Below are 22,445 nucleotides of genomic sequence, written 5' to 3' on the forward strand. Positions count from 1 at the left end.
TTCAAACCCTAAATCCCTAACCCCAACTGCTAATCCTACCCAACCTTCACCCAATCAGATAATTAATTATTAATTATATATTATAAATAATATTAAGTTGAAGTAAAATGTAAGGAGTGTAATACAAGGAATGGAGATTTGAACTTGAAATCTTTCGTAACAAAGTATAGAGTTTTGTTGGATCTTATTTACTTGTTCTTGTGTTACAAATTTTCATGAACGTTGGTCTCTTCCTAGGCTACATCTCATGATACGCCTTCTCCAGGCTCCCAACCCACTTGGGCTTGCGCCTCCTGCTCGGCACCGGTGGCATCCCCTCCGTCTTCCTCATCCTCGGGATCCTTGTAATGCCGGGGTACCCTCCATGGCTTGTTGTCATGAAGGGCTGAATCTCTGAAGCAAAACAAGTCCTCGTCCAAACCTCCGACAGCAAGGAAGAAGCCGACCTCCTCCTCGCGGACATCATCGAAGCCGCAGCATCCGGTGGCTTCCCCCAAAACGACCCCGCTTCCGTGACCAACAAACAAGCTACCCACCACAGCCTCCAGCAACGTAGTCTAGGAGGAGACCAACGTTCATGAAAATCTGTAACATTGAGATTCTTTTTGTGATGCTTTTGGATGGTCATGCCTTGACATAATCTCAATGCAAGCTCAAGCTTAAGCCAATGATTTCCGTCGCCATTTTCTCTCATATTTTTCTTTTTTCACTTTTGTATTTACATTTGTTTTATGTGATATTGTATGGCGACTGAGAAATTGTGTCAAAATACAAAGAAATTTGTATCAATATATTGGTGGTATCTTCAACTGTTTTTGCTTATTCGACCCAAAAAAAAACCGTTTTTGCTTACTCTTACTCTCCGATTCCTGGTTAATTCTAGTTTGTTCTATTTCTATTTTCTTGGTCTTTTTTTTTTCTTTCTTTTTTTCTTTTTTGTCAAAGTTAGGAAAGGTGAGGGGGAAACTCACACACAGAGACACGGGTACCATAGAGACTTGAATCTATGACCACTTGAGAGCACACCAAAATCCTAACAGGTTTCTATTTCTTCGATATATCATTGGTATCAATGACTTTCTTATCCTCTGGAGAATTGCATGGCAAGCTTTATAATAATAAAAATATGGAAGACATTCTGGTCTCGTAAAAGGCCAAAAAAAACAAAATTCAGAATTCAGAAGAAAAAAAAATTATGTACTGGTTAACAAAAGAACGAAAGTAAAGATAAAAATCTATAGGGTATAGAAGAAAACCTGTATTTGAGAAGGAAAATGGTATCTCATTTTAAAATTGAGTTGATGTGGACGGCCAAGTGTTTTCCATTAAACAGAATACAACTTGCGACGAGTAATCTTTGGCTACCATAATTCCTTTGTTGATAAATTACATGCCATTTTATTCTTTTTTGCACATTAGAATTCTTTGACACGTATTATTCCCTCTGCATTTTCATTCTCTTGACATAAGATATTTTGTTGGATTTTGATTCAAAGCATACCGGGAAAATGAACCAAAAGACAAGCTTAAAATTCTATGCAAAATCCTTTGTTTTCTTCCTTTCATTTTTATCCAAATCTTGACATCCATGGATAGTCATAATTTACACAATTTTACCTTATAATGTCATCTACATATTTTATTCAAGAAGTGCTTGTAACTTGGTTGCATTAATCACTCGGAAGCAATAAATTTTGAATGCCATATATAAAAAATAACTACAAACTGTATTTTTTACAAACCTCACGAGGAATTCCAACCCTAGAATACAATGATTTCAATCTCATGCCGTTTTGACAGTCCTCTCAAACCTACAAAGTGGAGATCCCTCGGGAAAAAAAAATTGCAGCTATAAGACGACAATAATTACTATAAAATACAAGCAATCATGTACATTTGTAGACAAGCTCGAAACCTCTCCTTTTTTACTTCTCAATGCCCTGCTGCAGATACTGTATCAAGTCGTAGCCAGCAGTTGTCCATTTGTTATAGGCATCTGTGCATACATGGATCATAAAATTGGCCGCCTCACGCTCACTCATCTCGGGATGAAATCTCTTACGAAGATTTCCTATCGGATCTCCCCTGCTGAAGCAAGGCAGTCCACTATCTAGCATTAACGAAACTGTGTTGATGATCCCATCCATGTATCGGCGGGCAGCAAGGTAACCCTTAACGCACAAGCTGTGAACATATTATACAGAACAGAACATGAGTTTAAAATTTAGGCGGAAAAAAAATTTCAATGTACAAAGATTACCCAAGAACATAGGAAGGAGGCGCTTACTACCTCACAAATTGGTTCCAAGTGTCACTCTTCATAACCCCAGAAGGGTCTAGCAATTGTGTCATCTCGTGGCTAAGCTTAAAGTGTGCACTTTCAAAGCGCATGTTGCCACCCGGTGAAGTTTCCAAGATGAAACCAAAATCGATATGAACAAGCCTTCCGACGCTGCATTGTCAGGCATGTTGACATCAGTTTTAAATCAAGTATTGTATAATCCTATATGCTTCAATCCAAGTACTAGCATTTGGAGATGGCTTATCATGCATAAGGGGTTAGAAGATTAGTTTTGAGTTTGCCACATTGTCATAGTTGTGGTGTGCCTCACATATTGATTCACATAGTGCTTACTACCTCAAATATTGACAAAAAGAAAAACGTTACAGAAGAAAAAGAAAGGATAGATCATATTCATACTTGTCAAACAGAAGATTCCCATTGTGTCGATCCTTTGGTTGAAGTAAAAGACTGGCAACGGCATAACCGGCACTGCTAATGATGAAGTTTTCACGTGCAGCTTCAAAGCTGGGAGAGCCAACAGGGCCGTAGTCCTGTTGAAAAATCTCATACAAACCACCATCAGTGGTTTCACCCATCTGACTTCTGCTCCGTGTATTAGGTACAACCTGCAAGACAAAATATATTGAGAAAGAAACCAAATATGCATGTACTATTATGGTCAGAAACAAAAACAAAGAAAAAAACAAGGGATTTCTTTCCACCAAGTAGATTACAAAATATTTTAAAAAATGAATAAGAAAAACATGTTGTACCCCATCAAGTCCCTCATACCCCCATGGGCCCTTGGACATAATCAATCTGATAGTATACTCACAGTAGTTCAAGCCCAGCATAAAGACAAATCATCAGGAGTGCCATGTCAGCAGACTGAGGATGATTCTAGTAACTACGACTGTGGTTAATTTGGTCAATATTGTTAGAATTGATTTTAGTTAAGCTTTGATTAGCTGTCATCACAGCTGTGTAATTGGTTAGGTTGTTAGAGGTGTGAACACGCCTTCTCCAATAATATATACCCAGAATGTAATTTTATCAATTAATGAGAATCAGATTTCACAATTTCATCATGGTATCTAGAGCCTTTGTCTAACGACTTTTCTCTGCTGATTCTCGGCCTTTCTTACTTTTTCTCGGCCTTTCTCTTCTTCCAAACACTACTCTTCTTCTTCGTTTTTGCCATGGATGCTCCCCCTTCTCCCCCTTCTCCTACCTCCGAAACTTCCGAAAAAATTACTTTGACGACTCATAAAACCTTTCATTTTGAATTGCTTTCTCCAAATACCGGAGTCTTAAACTATGCCAAAGAATTAGACAAAGACAGAAGTCAAATGTCGCCTGAAGCTTCTTAGATGTACATTAAAGGTTTGTCCATTCAGGGGATACCTTGTCCCCTGAATTGTAGTTTTCTCTCCTATATTTGTTAAAAGCTGTGGTCCTCATCAAAATTAAAATAAAAAATGTACCCTGAAGCTAAGGTGCTGAGAAGAAATGTTAAATATCTATTGCTTATATGGTATCCTGGAGATTAAAGAATAAGATCTCAGCATAAGAACCAGCAAAGTAGCACATATTCAAAGCATGCATGCATTTCCAGACACGTGCACATGCATGAACCTAGTAATTGGGTTGAAAGAGATTCAAACCTCAATAATTCCTCTCTCCGGGCCAGTTGGGAGTACACCATACGGAAATAAATAAAGATTAATTCCAACTGATTCAAATATGTCTCTAAGAAGGGAAATCACTTGAAGAGCAAGAACATCCTGGCGACAATCATCTCCAACCTTGAAGAAAAGGAGCTCAGTTAAGCCATGAATGAAGGAAAAAATTCCTGGTGTCAAATTTTCATAGTAATAAATAAGAGATCACGACTTTCAAATCAGGAAAACTAAAGTTGTTTGCACCATGTAACTTATTTATTCCATTATAATGAAAAGGTTAAAGAAAGGGCTGGGGAGCAGGTTGGTTGACCTTCATCAAGGGGTAATGAAAATGGATCTTCTGTGAAGCATAGGTGGTTTTGAACAAAATACCTTTTATGGGTCTAATCAATTTGAAATGTAAGTGGGTAAGCTTACCTTGAAAATACAAGCTTGAGGTTTTACATCATTGTGGTCCCCACTTCGATCAATAACATTGAATGTTATCATTATAGGAACTTTTGCTGCAGATTGCAAGGGTATTCCACTATCTACCTGAATACCCCTGACAAGCTTGTTAGGAGCAGTTGGCAAATAGAGATCCTCTCCCTCAAGTTCAATTTTCTCCAACTCTCTGGTAAAGCACATTGCCTATTAGCTTCAACGGCAAACACATAGATGCATACATAGAGACATAAATATATGCATGCTTGTGCTTATGCGTATGCATGTTTTTAAACTACGGTTGCAAGCATCAAAAGCCTTTATTTTTTTAAGGAAACATCGACAAATTACAAGCATACCTCCGGATACCAGCTCGACGTTCTTCCTTTGGAAGTGGAAAGAGTACACCAGAAATAGATGTAACCTTGTCAAAGAAATCAAATTCTCTTTGAAACATGTCAAGTGCCTTGGGAGTGAAACCATCAATAATATGTTGTCTAACGAGAGGCAACAATTCTTGAAAGGAACTATTCTGAAATGACAGCATCAATAAATGCAAGTTATTAAGCAACGAATGATTGAGAAACCCAGACTATGTGAATGCATGCATATATCTATTTTAATATAGTAGCTCTTGTAGTATTGATACAACAATAATGCAAACATATCTTAGCATCCACTGTTCTACTCATATATGACCAGGTATGGATACCGAATGGAACTACAATCTTCTGGTGATGCAAAAGGTGTTTGATAATGGACTAGGCAGTTTTCTTTTCTATTGGTTAAAAATGACAACACAGCACACATAAGCAAACTAGTACACAAACTTTTTACACCACAAATACGCATACTGAAACTGACTTAAAATTAATGGGTGAGGCTTCCAACTAGATTATAAGCCCAGAATGAAAAAGTTTAATCTAAGTCATGACATTACCCAAAAACACATCTCAACAACATGTAACCAACAACACTTGCACTCTTTGAATACCATAGAAAGTTATTAAAAGAAATAATACAAACTTTTTAACGGAAAATTTCAGCTTCTATAAGCAATAAAATTATCATTGCACATGTCTTTAAAAATTCGCTTGCAGATACATAGTATACAACAGCATTCAGCAGACTGGTTAGCCACTTATTTTATATATCTTTCTAATATGACTTTATATATCACGTATTGTATAGACTTAACAATGCAATGCTAAATTCGTTTTCAACACAATGCCAACCAACAGACTCGGGGTTAGACATAAAGGAATAAGCAGATATTAGTTATCAACTTTCTATATAGAATCAAAATGTGAGGCATCCAAAAAAAGAATTGAAGAAACAAGGCCAATCCCAATTCCCAGATTCTAGTCAGACCTTCACAGGGGCAGCATCTTTTCCTGATTCTGGAACAGACGTCTCACCCTGCCATTTTTTAACACACAATCAAATTCTCAAAAATAAAAATACTTTCGTGTGTGTGTAAGTGAGTGAGAGAGAGTGAGAGAAAGAGTGAGAGAATCAGGCTTCACCTGTAAGTGCCATATTAAAATATGGGCAAATATATCACTTCTTTGAGTTGCTCTAAGCAGATATCCTTCTACTAACCTCTGCAAAACAATTTAAGTAGAAATCAGATACATAAAGAAATACTTGCAAAAGACAGAGTATGTGGAACAATGTTAAACGGGTTTGCAACTCCAGAAAGATGGTCAAATTAAGGATCCTCAAACGAGTACTACTATCCCCAAATATTCAATCAATCTGGGTTACAGAACTGCGGTTGCACCAACTATCCCCAAATATTCATATAGAAACTAAATAGAGATAAATAGCATAAGCATCTAATTACATATATATAAGTATGAAGAAACTTATAACTATAATTAAAAATAAAAAGATAACGTAATAGATATGATCTCAACTCTGATTTCAATTTCTACTTTCAAATAATTTAAATTGTATTTTGTATTTAATAATGTGTATACTACTTTTGGAAAATATGTATGCATGAATAAACGAATTACATGCATGTTTTCACAGATGAGACTGATTGATGAGGAGGTTCTTTATTTATTTAAGTAGAAGTGCATACTGAAAGGAGTTTTCATCAGAATCCTGGCCAGAAATCAGTCACACACACAATGTGTTCAACATACCATCACTAATAACCAAGTTTTTCTGGAAATAAGTTATGACCTATATCAAGATATTCAACTTTGTGGTTGGGAGATGCCAACACTTTATTGGACCTGTACCCATTTCACCCATTAGAAAGTCCTCCAAATTGTATTTGAAATAACAGTTTTATTCATTTTCTGTAATCTAAAATATAAAATATGCAACAACCAGATTAAAGTTTTCAGAAATTGTGATATGTTTACTTAAAATCAACCAAACTTAAAAAAGAAAAAACTCAATCAGGACTAGTAAGGACCACTGAAGTTCACCCCAATATGAAGTGAAAGTTATAGATCTTATTCTTCAAACAATCAAAACGAATCCTATACTTGGGAATTTAACAAGAATGAAGAATGGGATACAATAAAGTAAAAACTGAGCTTTAACTAATGCAATCCAATCCCATTCCTAATATAACACTGAATGAAAACAAATGTAGCTAAAGGAATTAAGATTGACCAGTTCCATTAACTCACCTCTTCATCATATCGTAAAGCCTGCACTAGCTGTGGCATGAAGAAAGTTACTCGTTCAGGAGGATAAGACTCCAAAACCCTAAGAACATATGCCATGACACGAGGATGCCCCTTATATGCAGGAGTAAGGAACTCAAGAGCTTGTGTGATTGAGCAAGCAGCCCAGTGTGGCAACTGTTGCAAAAGCGCCGAGTTTTCATCAACTGCTTTTGGGGTAACAAAATATGGCAATGCTTCAGGAATGGATCGGATATCCAGTATATGTGACTGCGAAATAACCCAGTTCAATCAAGATGTATTAATGTATAAAGATCCCAGGAGTAACAAATGGTAATAAGGTTGATATCAACATAAAATTTATAACAAATTTACATTTCAATACTTTTAGAAAGAAAAAAAGAACGCTTGCTAAAAATGAGGTATAAAAGCAAAGTTATTATAACTGGATATGGCCAACCTGCTGATTGTATTTAACCATTCAATTCAAAACACAGATTTTTTGGACTGTAAAACATTGGGCTGGTAATAGCTGTTTCAACTAAATGGGGGTGTTTTGCTCCTTTTTACAAAGCTGTTTGAACGGCACGATGCAGGAATGCAGACACGTCTGTCTAATAGGAAACTTTTATACATGCATATACATTATTACATATGTATACATAGCAACAGATTACTACTGCTAAATTATTGAGAAGTACCCCTTCCTCCTACAACTTCAGAAAATATTTATACACCCATAGCAACAGATTATTAATACCAAAACATGTTAACAAGTGACTAAGAGTTATAACAATAGCCATGGAGGATGCAGTTAGGTCATAAACTGAATTTAAGCCATAAACTACGAATTGCTCAGCCAATTATCAGTATTTTCTTGACAATTCGTGGCCTCCGCCGATCTGAAAAGATGCATGCATGCTAATCATAGAGAAGTCTAACGTCCCACTTATAAACAAGATGACAACAAACCTCTCACATATCACAAGTGTTTAAGACACTCAAACAATTTTACTTGCTCATCTCAATAAGCCAAACCCAAAATTTACAATTCGTACTCTCCCTATTACAGACAGACATACCTGAACCAGCTGGGTTACTTCAGCCTTCAAGAATGTGTTTGTTGGGAACCGCGAGGCCAAGGATAAAGCAATTCGAGGATCCACAGCAAAGGCAGTCCTAGCATGCTCAACCCATTTCTCCGAACTAATTTTTTGCTTAGAAGAGGCACTCTCCCTGAGAGTAAGAGTAAAAGGCAATTCAAAAGAAATAAGTTAAATTCACATGGAACCATGGGTACTGAGAAAAGGTTCTAACAACTTTACAATGTGATGAATATAAATGTAAATAAAAATTACTTTGTATTAGTGGGTTGCGACCAAACTTCAAGCCTGTCAGCCTCATGCTGGCATAGCATCAAAAGTAACTGCTTCCGTTTTTCTCTTCCCGCAGCATAGTTCTCCATCTGACCCCAGACAGGGTGATATTGATCGTTCTGCAAGTATTAAGTGACTTTATGGATATATTGCCACACAAAAAAAACAAAAAAAACAAAAAAACCTTACAGTGTCCAGTAATAGGGAAAACAAAAAACAAAATAAGAATGTGCATTAGACATCATCTTCATGCAGAAAACCATTGGAATGTACGCTGCAAACATAGTTATCTTACCGCATCAACCAAAGTGGTCCCATTTTCTCGTCCCCTCCCTTTTGAATCAGATTGGACTGCTGCCTCTACTCGCTCATTCAAAAGGTAGTGGACAAATAAAGAGACAGATTGAGCTTCACTCTGGGAAAAATTCATATAGTTTGTGTCGTACCATTCAGGCTCGTATGCAAACCAACCCAGAGAGGTCCTGTAGCATGCATCAAGAGAAACTTTCAACCAAATTGGAAACTGTACATGTATTCAACTTGAACAAAAATTATTCAAAACCTTAGTGGCTTGACACCCTTTTATACGAGAAATTTCATATCATTATTTGGCAGAGAAAATATACCAAAAACTAAAGTATTAAAACTACAAACTGCATAAAATAGGGTATTTCCCATCCATTCTTGCAGCCAAATTTCCTAATAAAGACCAACAATATAAATTTCACAAACTCGGTGACTAAATTCAAATAGTCATAATGCTCCAAAGCTATAAAAATATAAAAAATAATAATAATAAAACAAGAAATCAACCACATGTAGCTAAAATAACAAGTGCGACAACAAATTCTGCAACGAATAAAAATGAACAAAGTTGCAGCCATGTAGGACTGTGGCAGAGCAGTTCCAGACGAGCGAGCATAGCATATAAAGAAATACATGCTCCTACATCAACCTTCAATACATTGGCATAACTACTGATACTTAACAAGAACATATTACAACATGCCACACAAAAAGTACATATTACACAAAGGCAAGTAACTCCACTAGAAAACAAGTACACATTACAACATGCAAGCCAAGGTGCACTCATATGGTTGATGAAGTGCAAATAAATCTAATAATGCCTAATAAAATTGACAGTAAAAGACATAATTGCAGTAACCTATAAATCCGGTCTTCCAGTAACTGAAGCCCTGTTTTAAAGTTCTGCAAATTGCGCTGGGATTGGCATGAGCAGAACTTGAGCCCAAGAAGCATGACAGTGAAAAAAGTACCAGTCGCTGCAGGGTGGTGTGAAAAATTCCAGGGAAGCTTTGTCATCCCTTGTAACATTCGTCCAAGGAGCAAGAGTTGCTCAACACTGTTGTGTCGAACTACCTATACAGCCAATCAATATGAAGAGAATATATGGGTCAGCACACATAAACCAGTTAAGAACCACAAGTTGCAACATAAAATAAATGAGAACCATTTTCCTAACATTAATTTCTTTTCTTTGAGGATGCATACTCCAACAGTTGGAAAATCATAAATAAATAAATAACAAAACATTAAAAACAAAAAGAATGACACATACACCTCATACACCATAGTTATAAATAGTGTCCTAGTATCAATGTCTTTTAGAGTTGTTAAAGTTGCCAATAAAGAGCAAATTTAATTCCCAAACACAGTACCACAAACCAACTTAAGAGGTGAATAGTTACTTCAAAATAGTAATTATTTACTCGTGCATGCGATGAATACAATTCCTAACCTCAAAGCGGTCAATGAAAAATCCAAGCCATAATCTATGAGCCATTATTTGCTCAACAGGATCAATTTCAGGCTCTGCTTCTGGCTCTCCAGGAGAAAGGTGAGGCCTTAATTTTGCAGCAGGCCCAGAATATTTCACATCCGAAGCAAAGATACCACGTTTTGTATCAATGGTCCATAACCATGCATCAACAAGCTCCGCAAGGACTAGAGATCCCAATTCAGGCGCAGCAGACACTAACCAAGTCCAAACAAAAACACCAGTTTCCATTGCATCGGGCGTGGAAATGTAAGCAGGACACCAACAGAGAAGACGGAGAAGTTGGGAGAAGCCCTCTACATTTGATTTTGAATTAGAGCCCTGGATAGCAAAACAGAAAAACAAAACTAACAAATCAGAGAAAGGAACATGACGCCTTAGGAATAAGCATGCAAGAATGAAGAGATAACATGACGCGTTAAGAATTGAGCATGCAATAATGTAGAGAAGTAACACATATTTACCAGATTTGACAGCAGTAAAGCAGTTGCCTGGGAACAAGTCTTGCGAAATTGAGACTTGTCCACTTCCACACCTTTCTCTGCAGCATTAACAAATTGTTGTAGCAAACGCACAAACTTTGTGAGCAATATCCCATTGAATTGATCATCCTCAGCTTGTGTCTGTTGAGGAAATGCTCCGGAGATCAACCTTTGAAGGCCAACACCAAGCCCATATCCAGTTGGTGTGGTGCCAGATTGAAATCCACCAATGCTGTTATACAAGCTTCTCATGCCAGCAATTTCTCCTGCATGGTTGCACTTCACAGTTGCACTGACTATACCAGTACTGAGCACCTCCAAATTAAATGCTTCTGTTAATTTTAAGTTTGCTCCTGATGCTGCGGCTGCAGCAGCCATTACTGCGGGAATATTTGCTGTTTGTATGCCATTCCAGCAATCAGTTTTACCTGTGCCAATCCGTATCTCCGATAAAAGAGAGACCACATCAGTTGTATGCTGTGCTCTTTGCCATGTGTTTGCTTTACAAAGCTTTTCCTGCAGTATGCAAATAGAAGAAAGGAGCAATCAGACCTAAAAAAAACCAACTAACATGAAAAATTAGGTCTAGGAGATGTTTGGTAACCCAAAATTATGAGCAGAATTTTAAAAACTCGACACACAACAGATTTATGTTCATTTGAAAACATTCTAATGTTTAACATTTAAATTTTAGCTTGTTTGATACTGTCTAACAATTCAGCACATGACAAAAATTATTGAATATATTTAGCACAGCTGAATGCTGAAAAGAGTGATATCCAGCTCCTTCCATCCTTTGGCATCACACCAGAGCTTTCCTGGAATTAATCCAAGAGGTTTCTTGGACTCACTCCAATTAGTGCAACATAACCCACAACCACCACTATCACCATTATCATTGTTATCCTGACTATCACTCGTAACATTATATTTCTGGTTGTAATACATAATAATTTAATTAAGAAAAATCTGGCGTTTGTTTGCTACCATCCTCAATCTGTGTACAAGTATCATATATACCTTTCCACATAAAGGATTACACTTTAAGCCTCTTGGGTTGCACATTAGGAAGTTATTTATTCACCAAAATATATTAGTTCGTTTCTTTAAAAAATTATGTTGACTAAATTCTCTATTTTTTCTTTTTTAGAAGAAGCACACTTGTATTAAGAATAAGCGCAAAGTACAATGCAGTGGACCAATAAGTTTCAGGTTGAGTATATCCAGCACTTGTATTCAGCTCTTAAAAGTCAGTATGTACAATTCAAAGATCAGTTTTCAGTACTTAATTTCTAGTTTCAACAAACAGCACCTAAAAGGATTTGTAGATGCATTTAACTTACATTGCTGAACTACGCATGTACAAGTTGTATACAACAGAAATAAAGAAGGCATAACATCTTAAGAACAGAATATTCTAAAGCATGTACTTAAAGATCCATTTGAAGTCACTGTTGATCAAAAGAGATAAGAAGTGACTGTTGGATAAGATAGCAAACTGTTCACTACCCATATGTTCCAACCCTCAAAGCAAAACAATTGTCATTCAGGGGGGGTTCTCACTGATTAAAATGATATCATTTACCAATATCGGACTGGCATACCACATGAATGCTCACACATTTGACAATCAGAATAAACTTATACTGACTTCATACATAGAAAGTATAGTAGTCAACCTGTAGGAGACCCTGGCTAGAGCAAGGAGCATATGAAAGTGATTTTATGATCCACTCTCGAACAATCTTTTGGTACAAAGAACGAACTGTCACCACCCAACCAGGATCATTGACAACAGTAGAAAACGAATCATTATGAATTGAAAATAGCAGGGAATCAACACAAGATGAATTCCACAAGACCTGCATTCATGCCAATTGAGTTTTTTCAACTTTATTAGGCAAGTTCAATGACAATGAGAACTGGGAAACAATGAGATAAATGAGTAATTTTACCAATACAATCCTACCTGTGGAAACCTATCTTTAAGCTGGCTCAGCAAGATCACAGCAACATCCCGAATGTGTTCCTCTCTCTGTGACATACTTTTGATGAGAAAGCAAGCGTGGGCAGAAAGAGTTGACTCCCTAACCTCAGCTTCATTTCCTGTTTCAGATATCCGATCTTCCTGAACCCAGATCAAAGCAGCAGTGATGTTGACATAGCAGGCACATGAACGCAGAATAGGAGCAGTAAAACAAACATTGTACTATAAAAAAATTGTAAACTGCACTTCTAATAATTTACATTGTTATTTAAGGCGCTATTTATTTTTCAAGAAAAATGTATCCAACAATATTAAATAATTCACATTCAGACAAGAAGAAATAAATACAAACTGAAGCTATCTCAACCAAGGACTTCAGTTTCGATCGGTACTCCAAAAGTACAAAAATATACAACGACGGAAACGTGATATAAAACATATATATTACTGAAAGTTCTACAAACTTCAAAACCAACCAATTGCATCAATGTTACGTATAAGCTTTGAAAAATAGTTTTGTTCTTAATCTAAATTTGCATTTAAGGTGGGAAAAAGTTGGCGTTATGCTCGGTTCTCCACTAATAAGACTCTGAATCTTAAATACAATATGTAAAAAAATTTCTGTTCCATTCCATGTTGTGTATACTTTATATCAATATAAGAAACCTCGAGAATGCGAGATAAATTTTATTAATGAAAACATGCAGAGACATGGTAGCTGCAACATCTGTTTTCACAACATTTGAATTTCAAATCACACTTAAGGAATATTGACTAGAAAATGCAAGGAACCCTAGGATTGAAATTGTACCGAAATTTTATCGAAATTTCCACTGAATGATCTCTAAAATCTTCCAATTTTATCAGATAATGTACCGCAATTGTCAATATTACCAAAATATCTCTGCAATTTCGGAGAAATCCTGGAAAGATATTGCTTCCCCCCCTTCAATATTGGCAACCCCATGTTACAGATATTTTGGTAATATCGAAGATATTTAAAACCTTGATCTCATAAACACGTTCAATGCAACATGATGACTCTATAACATCCCCTGGATGATGAATGGCGTCTACATGAAAAGACCCAATAAAAAAGGAAAAAAGAAAGTATATTTTCAGAAGTTTTATGAAAGAACAAAGCCATACCAGCCATGACACTGCTGTTTCAAAAGCCCTATGCACAGTTGCCATTAAACATTGGAAGACAGCAGGCACAAGATTTGGAGTTTTTAGGTATTCAAATACGCAACTGAATGCACTTCTAGAAGAAGCTAAACTAGTGCCACCATTGAGGATCCCACCATTGCTGCTGAATCGTATGATTTCCAAGAATGCTACCGCAAGAAGATAGGTAGCCTTCACACCTACAAAGCATTGGAAAGTAATGCTTTAATGCTTGTAGAAAGAGTGACTTCTAGCAAAGTCAAAGGAGCCTTTTCTTTCTTATATCAAAAGCAAAGATGAGATTTGTGGACAATTAATGAATACAAAGAATGTGTCTTTACTTCACCAGTAAGCACTGTACAAATAATTAAATAACCTGATATAGTGTTCATTGATGCAACGTCGACTCTCCCACCTAGAGCAGTAGAAAGAGCAGCTCTTTGGGTTACAGCAACTTTCTCATTCCCACTTCCTCGACGACTGTCAGGATTGTGAAGAGCATTGAGTTCCAACTCATCTTCAAGCCATTTCACTGAGCTAACAACCTGAAAGAGAGATATTATCATGTTAAAACTTCAGATGCAAACAATCACTTTCAAGTGCATAAATATATGCAATCATCCTGAGTTGGCAAGAAGTTGAATTCAATAAAGCTGCGCAAACAAAAGTAGTAAACACTGGGGATAATCAGTCCCACCTGACACAGAATTCCCTGAAGCTATAACTGTCCAAGCATCACAAAGTATACATTCAAATTGAACAACAAACATGAGAAAGATGCAAGAAGAAATTTTTTATTTATTGTAGGTGGATTCACTGGTATATTGAAGAGAGATTTTCTTGAATTAGATGTGAGACATAGATAGAGATAGAGATGAGAGAGAGAGAGTAGCCTATGTATGAAGAGTCATGTCCTTGTAAGAAAATTCTGAGATAGTGTGTTGTCTGTGCCTCCTATACTGTAATCGTTCTTCTCAGAGCAACAAAAATTTAGTTTTATTATGTGGATTATCTTTTACCTGAAAAATGGTTGTCCAAATAAATTTGCTTCAGTTGTGTTGTGTGTAGTTGGAACCATTCAAAATATTGATTCATACATATGGCTATGGAGCGTCAAACATCTAACAACATGAACATTGAAGATTCACTATCTTACATTATGTAGTGTACACTTTGTAGGTTTTTGTAACTCCAGAATAATAATTTAAAAAGAAGAACTTCAATTTGGGAACATATCCTCACAAAACGTTTAAACCAAAGGAAGAAAAGAAAACATTTGAAGCAACTATATTCAGTATAGAAAATTCAAAAACCAAATTTAATTGCCAAAGAAAATTTCCATGTTAAGGAGACCACAGGGGCATACTCAATTTTAAATTACAGTACAAGCATCTACCCACGAATAAGTTCCTGTTTACAACAGAACCAGAGCCAACTCCCATACGATGGATGTTGCAGTGTGTGCGAGGGAAACACAGAGAAAAAGAGATAGACAGACAGTCAGACAGAGATTATTATCACCCCAACAATAGACAAAAATAAATCTAACATGTGAAAGTGCAGATAGCAAGTCCATAATTATTTTCACAGCACAAAATCAAAGCGAACCCTAACGACTGTATGAATTAACATCATGTAAGAGAGAATAAGGCAAGAATACTTAATAAAAATCTTACAAGTGGAGGAGTTCCTTGAGCAATTCGCTGAACAGCGGAAGACCACTGTGCATTCCACATGTATGGTCCACCCACAGCTTGAAGAGGAATTGTGCCCATGCTTCCCACACTATTCAGTGTAGTGGAAAATGGTTTTGCAGGGTGTTGAGTATTCTGTATGGGAGGTGCTAAGCCAAAAAGAGCAACATAGAACCACAAGTTGCGAAATAACTTTAGAAGTGAAGGCTCCACATCTACAGAAGGATCAAAATCAGAACATATTTCAGCTACAGCGGGAAGTAGTGGCCCCAAAAAATCTGCTCCACTCCTGCAATAGTTAGATATGAGATAAAAAATTTGAAACACAAAATGCAATGAGAAATGTTGATAAGTATCAGAAAACCAAAACCTCCAGGGTGCATAAGTTTTCATAAATTAAATGAAAGTTATATGAAAAACACAACGACATGCAATCAGAAGATATTATTTGAAAGAATTCTACCTTCCACTTTTGGATTCAGCAGCCAGCCCTACATCTGAGCATAAAGACAGCAGACGGTGACGATAGTCTGAACGCAATTTAGGATTCGTAAGACCACTAGCTATCAGATGGAATCCTGCAGGAAGAGTCTAGAATGTGATTGAACCAGTGAGAATCCATTTCATAGATATCAAGTCAAGCAATCAACAGTATCATGTGTAATTCATATGCTAGACATTATACGGACCTCAACACGTTCTGTTGTGGCTTCCTGTGGCACAGTTTTGCTTTCAGCAGATCCTAAACTTGAAAGTTTACTTAAGTAACTCCTTGTCATTAGAACAACAGTCTCACGATAGGACTTCTCAAAACCTAAACTTGCCATGCGTGATACAGCATCAAGGAGCTGTAGTAAAGTAGAATAAATAATTGAGAACCCATATAATTAATAAATAGCTAACTTCTTACTGGATCTTGATCAGTGTTAATCAAACCTACTTGGTAAAGATTAAAGAAAAAACTAAATAAGAAAATCCATGCCATAAAGGCAAAGTTACCATACCCGGAGTCGCAGTAAACTAGGACTTGAAGCATCGCCCTCTTCTAAGCTTTCAATAAATAGAGGTAATATCATGTCTACGACTTCAGGCTTCTTAACGGCAACATTCAGATCGGCTAGCAAGCGTATAACATTAAGCTGCACAACAGGAACTGCCTCTTTGTCTTTATCTGCCTGAAATTAGCAAGATGATAAAAGAATGCAATGAGATTAAGTCAACCTAGATACACAGGAAAAATTAAGGGTATTCATTACTAAAAGGGCATCACAGTTTGGCATACTAAGAAAATGCAGTGTGTCAATCTTTCGGATAGAACAGAAGGTTTTGTGATAAGCTAAACTCTTCCTCGCAGAAAGTACAAACAAGAAAGGGAGAAACCATAATTTCATCAAAAAGTATCAATTATAAGAAAAATTCTTACAGTTATACTGTGTGCATATAGCACGTACAGATACAAGTTAAAACAAAGACAAACACTACAACTTCAGATGTATGTATCTGTACAAGTGTGCATTATACAAGTAAATCTGTTATTTGTTAGTTAGTAACTGGTACAAAACAACCAACCTGTTCTTCAAAGTCATTTCGTTCGCGAATACTTGTAGCTAATCCCATTATGAATGTGTCAACTGGAGCTCGCTCCTTGGTCCAACAAGATTCAATTATCTCACAACTTGTCTTCATCACACTCTCAAACATCGCTCCCTGGCTGGTTGCCCAAGTATCAGCCTGTTAAAATCACATTGTAGAAAAAGCAAAAGTAAATAAAACAAACTTCCTACCACACTTTAGAACTGATATGCAAGTTTTAGCACCATAAAAAATATGTACCTGTGCGCATACAGTTAACACAACGGGTTTGAGGCGGATGAGCAAAATACGCAGTGCCTGGCCACCACGCTTGACTGCAATTTGTGCGAGCCCAGATAGCAAAGAACTAAAGAGCTCTTCACAAACTCTCATCTTCCTCCACACAGAGAGCAAACAAGCTTCAGCAGCATCCATCAACAATGCCAGAGTCTCATGTGCCAACTTCTTGGCTGATTTCACATCAGTTTCATAGCAAGCAAGGCAACTAAGAGTCAACTTGGCAGCAGCTTGATAAACTGACAGCTTCGTATTGATTCTGGCTTTTAAAAGCGCCCCATGTTCATTCCAATCCCGCTTTCTAATCTGCCCACATGTAACCAACAACACGAAAATCTCTTTCTTACATCTCCATTTTGCTCAAATAAACTCGATTTCTAGATTCTCACATAGACAACACTCTAAAGCAGTAGCTATTCATTTGCAACAACAATAAATTCAAAATGGTAACATTAAAAACCTTACCTTTAGAAACACTGACATAGACTGTAGTTGCCTCTTTGCAATAAACCTGACCTGCTCCAAAAGCGCAGAATCAATGCGGACTTTGTCTAAAATATGAGCAACCAATTTAAAAGCAATCTCTTGCTTCTCCAAATTCTCCACAGACTCTTCCTCGAATGAAGAAACTTGCTGCCTAAGCATCACAGCTCCACCTCCTTCACTGAGACTCAAAGTCAGACCCAATTGATCAACACCACTCTTCCACACAATGCTGCTCCCATTCACCATCACCGACCCCCTCGATGATACACTACCTGATGAACCCGTCACATTACTCGCCTCATTTCTGGGGCTGGAACTCTCATTGGCCTGGTAATGATTTCCATTCAACGGCGAGCTCTGCGCCGACGAGGTCTCTGAGTTCGCGGCAATTCGTCTTGGTGTAACCGGGGACTGAACCACGGGACCGGAGGCCGCAAACTGATCCATAAACATTGTTATCAACTTCTCTGCATCCGAAGGCAAAATTGGAGGGAAATTTTCTGACAGAGCCATGAGAAAAGCCCTAGAAATCCCTAAATCTTCGCCACCATTGCTAATCGCTGTAACCACAACCTCCCCAGTGAACCCAGTGATCTCTGTAGCAAAATCCGACGACAATTCGGTGGCTTTACAGACATAACCCAAGAAATCGGAGAAGAAAGAAGCGATCGAGTCATTTCCAAACGATTGGGGCCAAAATGACCGATTGAACGAAGCGGGAACCGAGCGAAGGAACTCGAGAACCACCGATTTTGGGCGGGGATCGGCGGAATCTGGGCATTTGGAGATGAAGCGAGACACGGCGAGCACGGCATTGAGCTGAGACCGCGAAACCCTAGGCGATCCACACAGAAGAAACTCCGGAGGTGGACACCGGCCACAAATCCACGAGAGCTTCTCAGTGAATTGGGTCGGGTGCTCCGCAATCAGGTCGCAGAGCTCCGTCAAAGCCTCCATTGCGATCGAATCCGAGAGGAAAAAAATTCGAAAATCCAAAAGAATTTCAAAATACCACAGAATTCCAATTCCGCATAAACAATGCCAAAAAAAGGGTCCTCAGGGTTTCCGCCGCGGAGCTGGATTGGAAGCTTCCATGTCCGTACAATGCGAGGGAGAGGATGAGGAAATTAGGATTTTTTCAGAAGCAAACAACATTTCTTGTAGTGCCCTTGTTGTATATGGTGGTGGTGGTTGTTTTCATTTTTTGTAAAAGAGGAGAGGGAGAGTGTCCGGTTCTGGCAATGTCCGCTTTTGTTTCTGTTTTTGGGCAATTGTGCTTCCTGTGTTTTTGCTTTCTGTTTTTTCTGTGATTTCTTTTTCTTTTTTTCTTCTTTTCTTTTCTTTTTTCCTGATTCTGTGTTTGGTTTGTTTTGCAACAGGAGCGAGTTGACCCGGTGAGTTACAGCAAGGCACGTGACGTTGACATTATAATAGAGTAATTTACGGTTTCCTCCTCCACCCCTTGGTTATGTAACTAAGATAGTAGAAGGGTAGTTTTGGTTACTTTCTTGATGACATTGCTTATGTTGACTTTGATTTTTGATTTACAGACCTCGATCGATTTATGTTGGGCCCCTGCTACAAATTGTATTTGACGCGTTAATTGAGACGTTACCTGCTCCAACCCATGCACAATAATTTTTTTTGGTTTTTGAATACCTAACCTATGCACAAATATTAATGGCAAAACGAAGGGCCCAACTTCAAATAGTCAGAGTGGGATCCGGTTTGATTCGGTTTGATTCGGTATAAACATATATCATTAACTAAACCAACTATCAATTCGTTAATTTGTTTTGATTTTCTGAGATTTTCTATTTTTGGTTATTGGATTATAATTTATAAGATACCAATTTTCAGTACTACTTTTCATATTTCTATTTATACTTAATCCAAATCAACCTAATAATATTCTAAATTCCAATAAGAGGAGGGTCACATCTGTAGTAAACCAATAATTTTGTATTAAATCATGATATTCGATTCGGTTTGGTTTACCTATAAGTTGGGTATTTCCAAAATTTTCAGTTCAAATAGGATCGTTATTATTTTTGTCAAAGTATAATAAATAGATATATTTTCGAACCAAACCGGATCGTTGATATGACTGGAACTCAGTTTTTTAAACTCGAATGACCCACTTCTCATTAACTATAACTGGTCAAGCCTGCAGCAACTGGGGCTTGAGTAGTACCAAAGGCTCTGCACAAGTTCATCTCTAGCAGGAAGGTAACAAGTGATGTCGTATATTGTAAACGTTGTATCTTGTCTCCTTCTTTGTATCTGTCACTTCTTTATTTAATAAAAGCTGTTTTTTATCTTTTTCTTTATTTGACTAAATTAATCGAAACATAATAAAATGTAATGAAAGAGAAATTGTTTTAGCTAGGTGGACTAGTCCCATATGGAAACAAATAAAGATTAACAACTGTTTCGTATATGTCTCTTAAGAACGGAAGTCACTTACTTCTCTTCTCGTCCCAATATTGGAAGAGGTCTCGATTTCAATTTTTAAGAAGGGAAACTACTTTAAGAGTAAGAACATCCTGGAGACAATCATCTACAAGGACTCCAGCTTTAAAGAGAGGGAGAGGGAGCTCAGTTAATCCATGAATGCAACAACAACAACAACAACAACAAAAATACACTACCCCATGTTATGTACCTACTTATATTTTTCTCTTGTTATAGTGAAGGTGGTCAGTCTCCCGAACACTTAGCTAGGCATATTACTAAACCTCATAAATTTGTTGTGTTTCACTTAATCATCATCTTGACTACACTTTTTTAATTTTATATTTTCATCGGTTTGAAGATTGGAAAATGTTTAAGGGGAGGCAATGGCTAAGCCATGATTTCATATGTGTAGGGCCTCTTACAAATTATAAAGAATAAAAAATTCGAACTCACAATACATACGAAAAATAGTATATATATATATCACATATGTCAAGAATTATATTGCTTTATTGGTTGCAATCATAATTGTCCTTGACAAAGGGATAGACAAATACATTCTAAGAAAGAAAATTTGCAAGAGATAGACAAAGAGTAGTGATTTAGCAAATAGCTTTAAAGCTTTTTCTCCCATTAAACCCAATAGAAAGAAAAAATCAAAATTTCACAAACTAAAAAAAGACGATAAGTGGAGAGAAATATAATATGGAGTTTAAGAGAAAAACTCAAAAACTTCTAAGAGGAGGGGTAAATTCTAGAGGATTTCACTAATAAACTCATTTTAGCATGACATAATATACAAAAGTCCTTATAGAGCCTATTTGGAGTGAAAAACTAAAAACTAGTCACTTGTTATTTTCTAATTGGTTCTTATAAAATTTTAACACAATTAAAAAATAACAAGTGGCTAATTTTGGGTTTTTCTCTCCAAATAGACTCTATATGAGTTTTTGTATAATATGTCATGCTAAAATGAGTTTTTGAATAAATATCTCTAAATTTTGTTGTCTGCACCAAGAAAGGAGGGGTGAAAAAGACTTTTTTTAAGGTTTGTGTAATAAAAAAGTAAGATAATTTTAATAGTTATATTAAACTTTTTGGTAGTGGATTTGCAAGTATCCGAGGAGATGTGGGTTTTCACTGGGTAGGGCCACATGCACTGGCGGATCCATGATTTTTTTTGCGAATGTGCAATTTTGAAAGGCTAAAAACTTTTTGTGGATTGAAAGGCATCTGGAAAAAAAAAAAAAAAAAAAAAAAAACCTAAGGCTTTTTACCTAGATTGACCTTAGGTCTCTTCATGCATTCATATCATACATGAAAAAAAGTATGAAAAATGGTTTTTCAGAATAAGAAAACTTGATTTTTATGGGATTTTAGTATGAAGCATCAAGGGAGGAACCATGAATTTTTTAACGGGTGGGCTAGCTAAAGTTATTAGCTTAAAATGTAATGATTATTTTTTTTGGTACTTACAATTTCTATAGTCTTTCTTGAAATAAAAGTAAACCTTAAATCATACAAACCACGCTAGTTCATAGCTCCATAGACTAATGTTCAATAAATTTTCACATAAACCAAATAGGGTTTAACACCAAAGTGGATTGAACATCTAAGGCTTTTTACTTAGATTGACCTTAGATCCCTTCATGCATTCATATCATACATGAAAAATTGTTTTATGTAAAAATATTGACTAAGTATGAAAAATGGTTTTTCGGAATAATCATTTTCTCAAGATAATATTTGGCTGCTTTTATTCCTCACACATCAAATAAGAAAACTTGATTTTATGGGATTTTAGTATGAAGTATATATTGACTTAATGAGCCATCATTTTTAGCCTAAATCGAATTTTGCACTAAAACTGATTTTTCATATTTTGATTTGGTTTTCTAGTATTTTTTATTTGAATCCAAATAGGGGGTACTTCATTATTTACATTGTAAACTTAAGTAAATAGAGTAATGTAAAAATAAATGAAAGTAAATGGACAAAGACATTTACTTAAATGCTGAAAATGGAAATAAGGTAATCGGTAAACGTGGAGTGCACCACCACCAACTGAACAAAGGGGCAATTTGAAGCA

At 36.6% G+C, this 22,445-nt stretch overlaps 1 protein-coding gene across 1 annotated transcript; it reads right to left on the reverse strand.

Moving 5' to 3' along the window:
• Window positions 1-1,681: 1,681 nt before the first annotated feature.
• LOC110769946 (Phosphatidylinositol 3- and 4-kinase family protein) lies at window positions 1,682-19,235 on the reverse strand. Its single transcript, XM_021974008.2, has 26 exons — window positions 17,879-19,235; window positions 17,378-17,719; window positions 17,114-17,275; window positions 16,549-16,719; window positions 16,234-16,392; window positions 16,008-16,135; window positions 15,527-15,833; window positions 14,227-14,395; window positions 13,833-14,050; window positions 12,666-12,824; window positions 12,376-12,558; window positions 10,679-11,212; window positions 10,176-10,535; window positions 9,582-9,796; window positions 8,709-8,895; window positions 8,396-8,532; window positions 8,120-8,273; window positions 7,041-7,307; window positions 5,916-5,993; window positions 5,761-5,808; window positions 4,749-4,921; window positions 4,384-4,579; window positions 3,949-4,089; window positions 2,702-2,910; window positions 2,291-2,452; window positions 1,682-2,184 (listed from the first exon to the last, which is right to left on the reverse strand). The coding sequence occupies exons 1-26, from the start codon at window positions 18,854-18,856 to the stop codon at window positions 1,926-1,928; spliced, it is 6,096 nt and encodes a 2,031-aa protein (XP_021829700.1). The 5' UTR covers window positions 18,857-19,235; the 3' UTR covers window positions 1,682-1,925.
• Window positions 19,236-22,445: the final 3,210 nt, after the last annotated feature.

This window comes from Prunus avium, chromosome 8 (assembly GCF_965620075.1).
Source record: "Prunus avium chromosome 8, drPruAviu1.hap1.1, whole genome shotgun sequence".
In the NCBI taxonomy this organism is placed as follows: Eukaryota; Viridiplantae; Streptophyta; class Magnoliopsida; order Rosales; family Rosaceae; genus Prunus; species Prunus avium.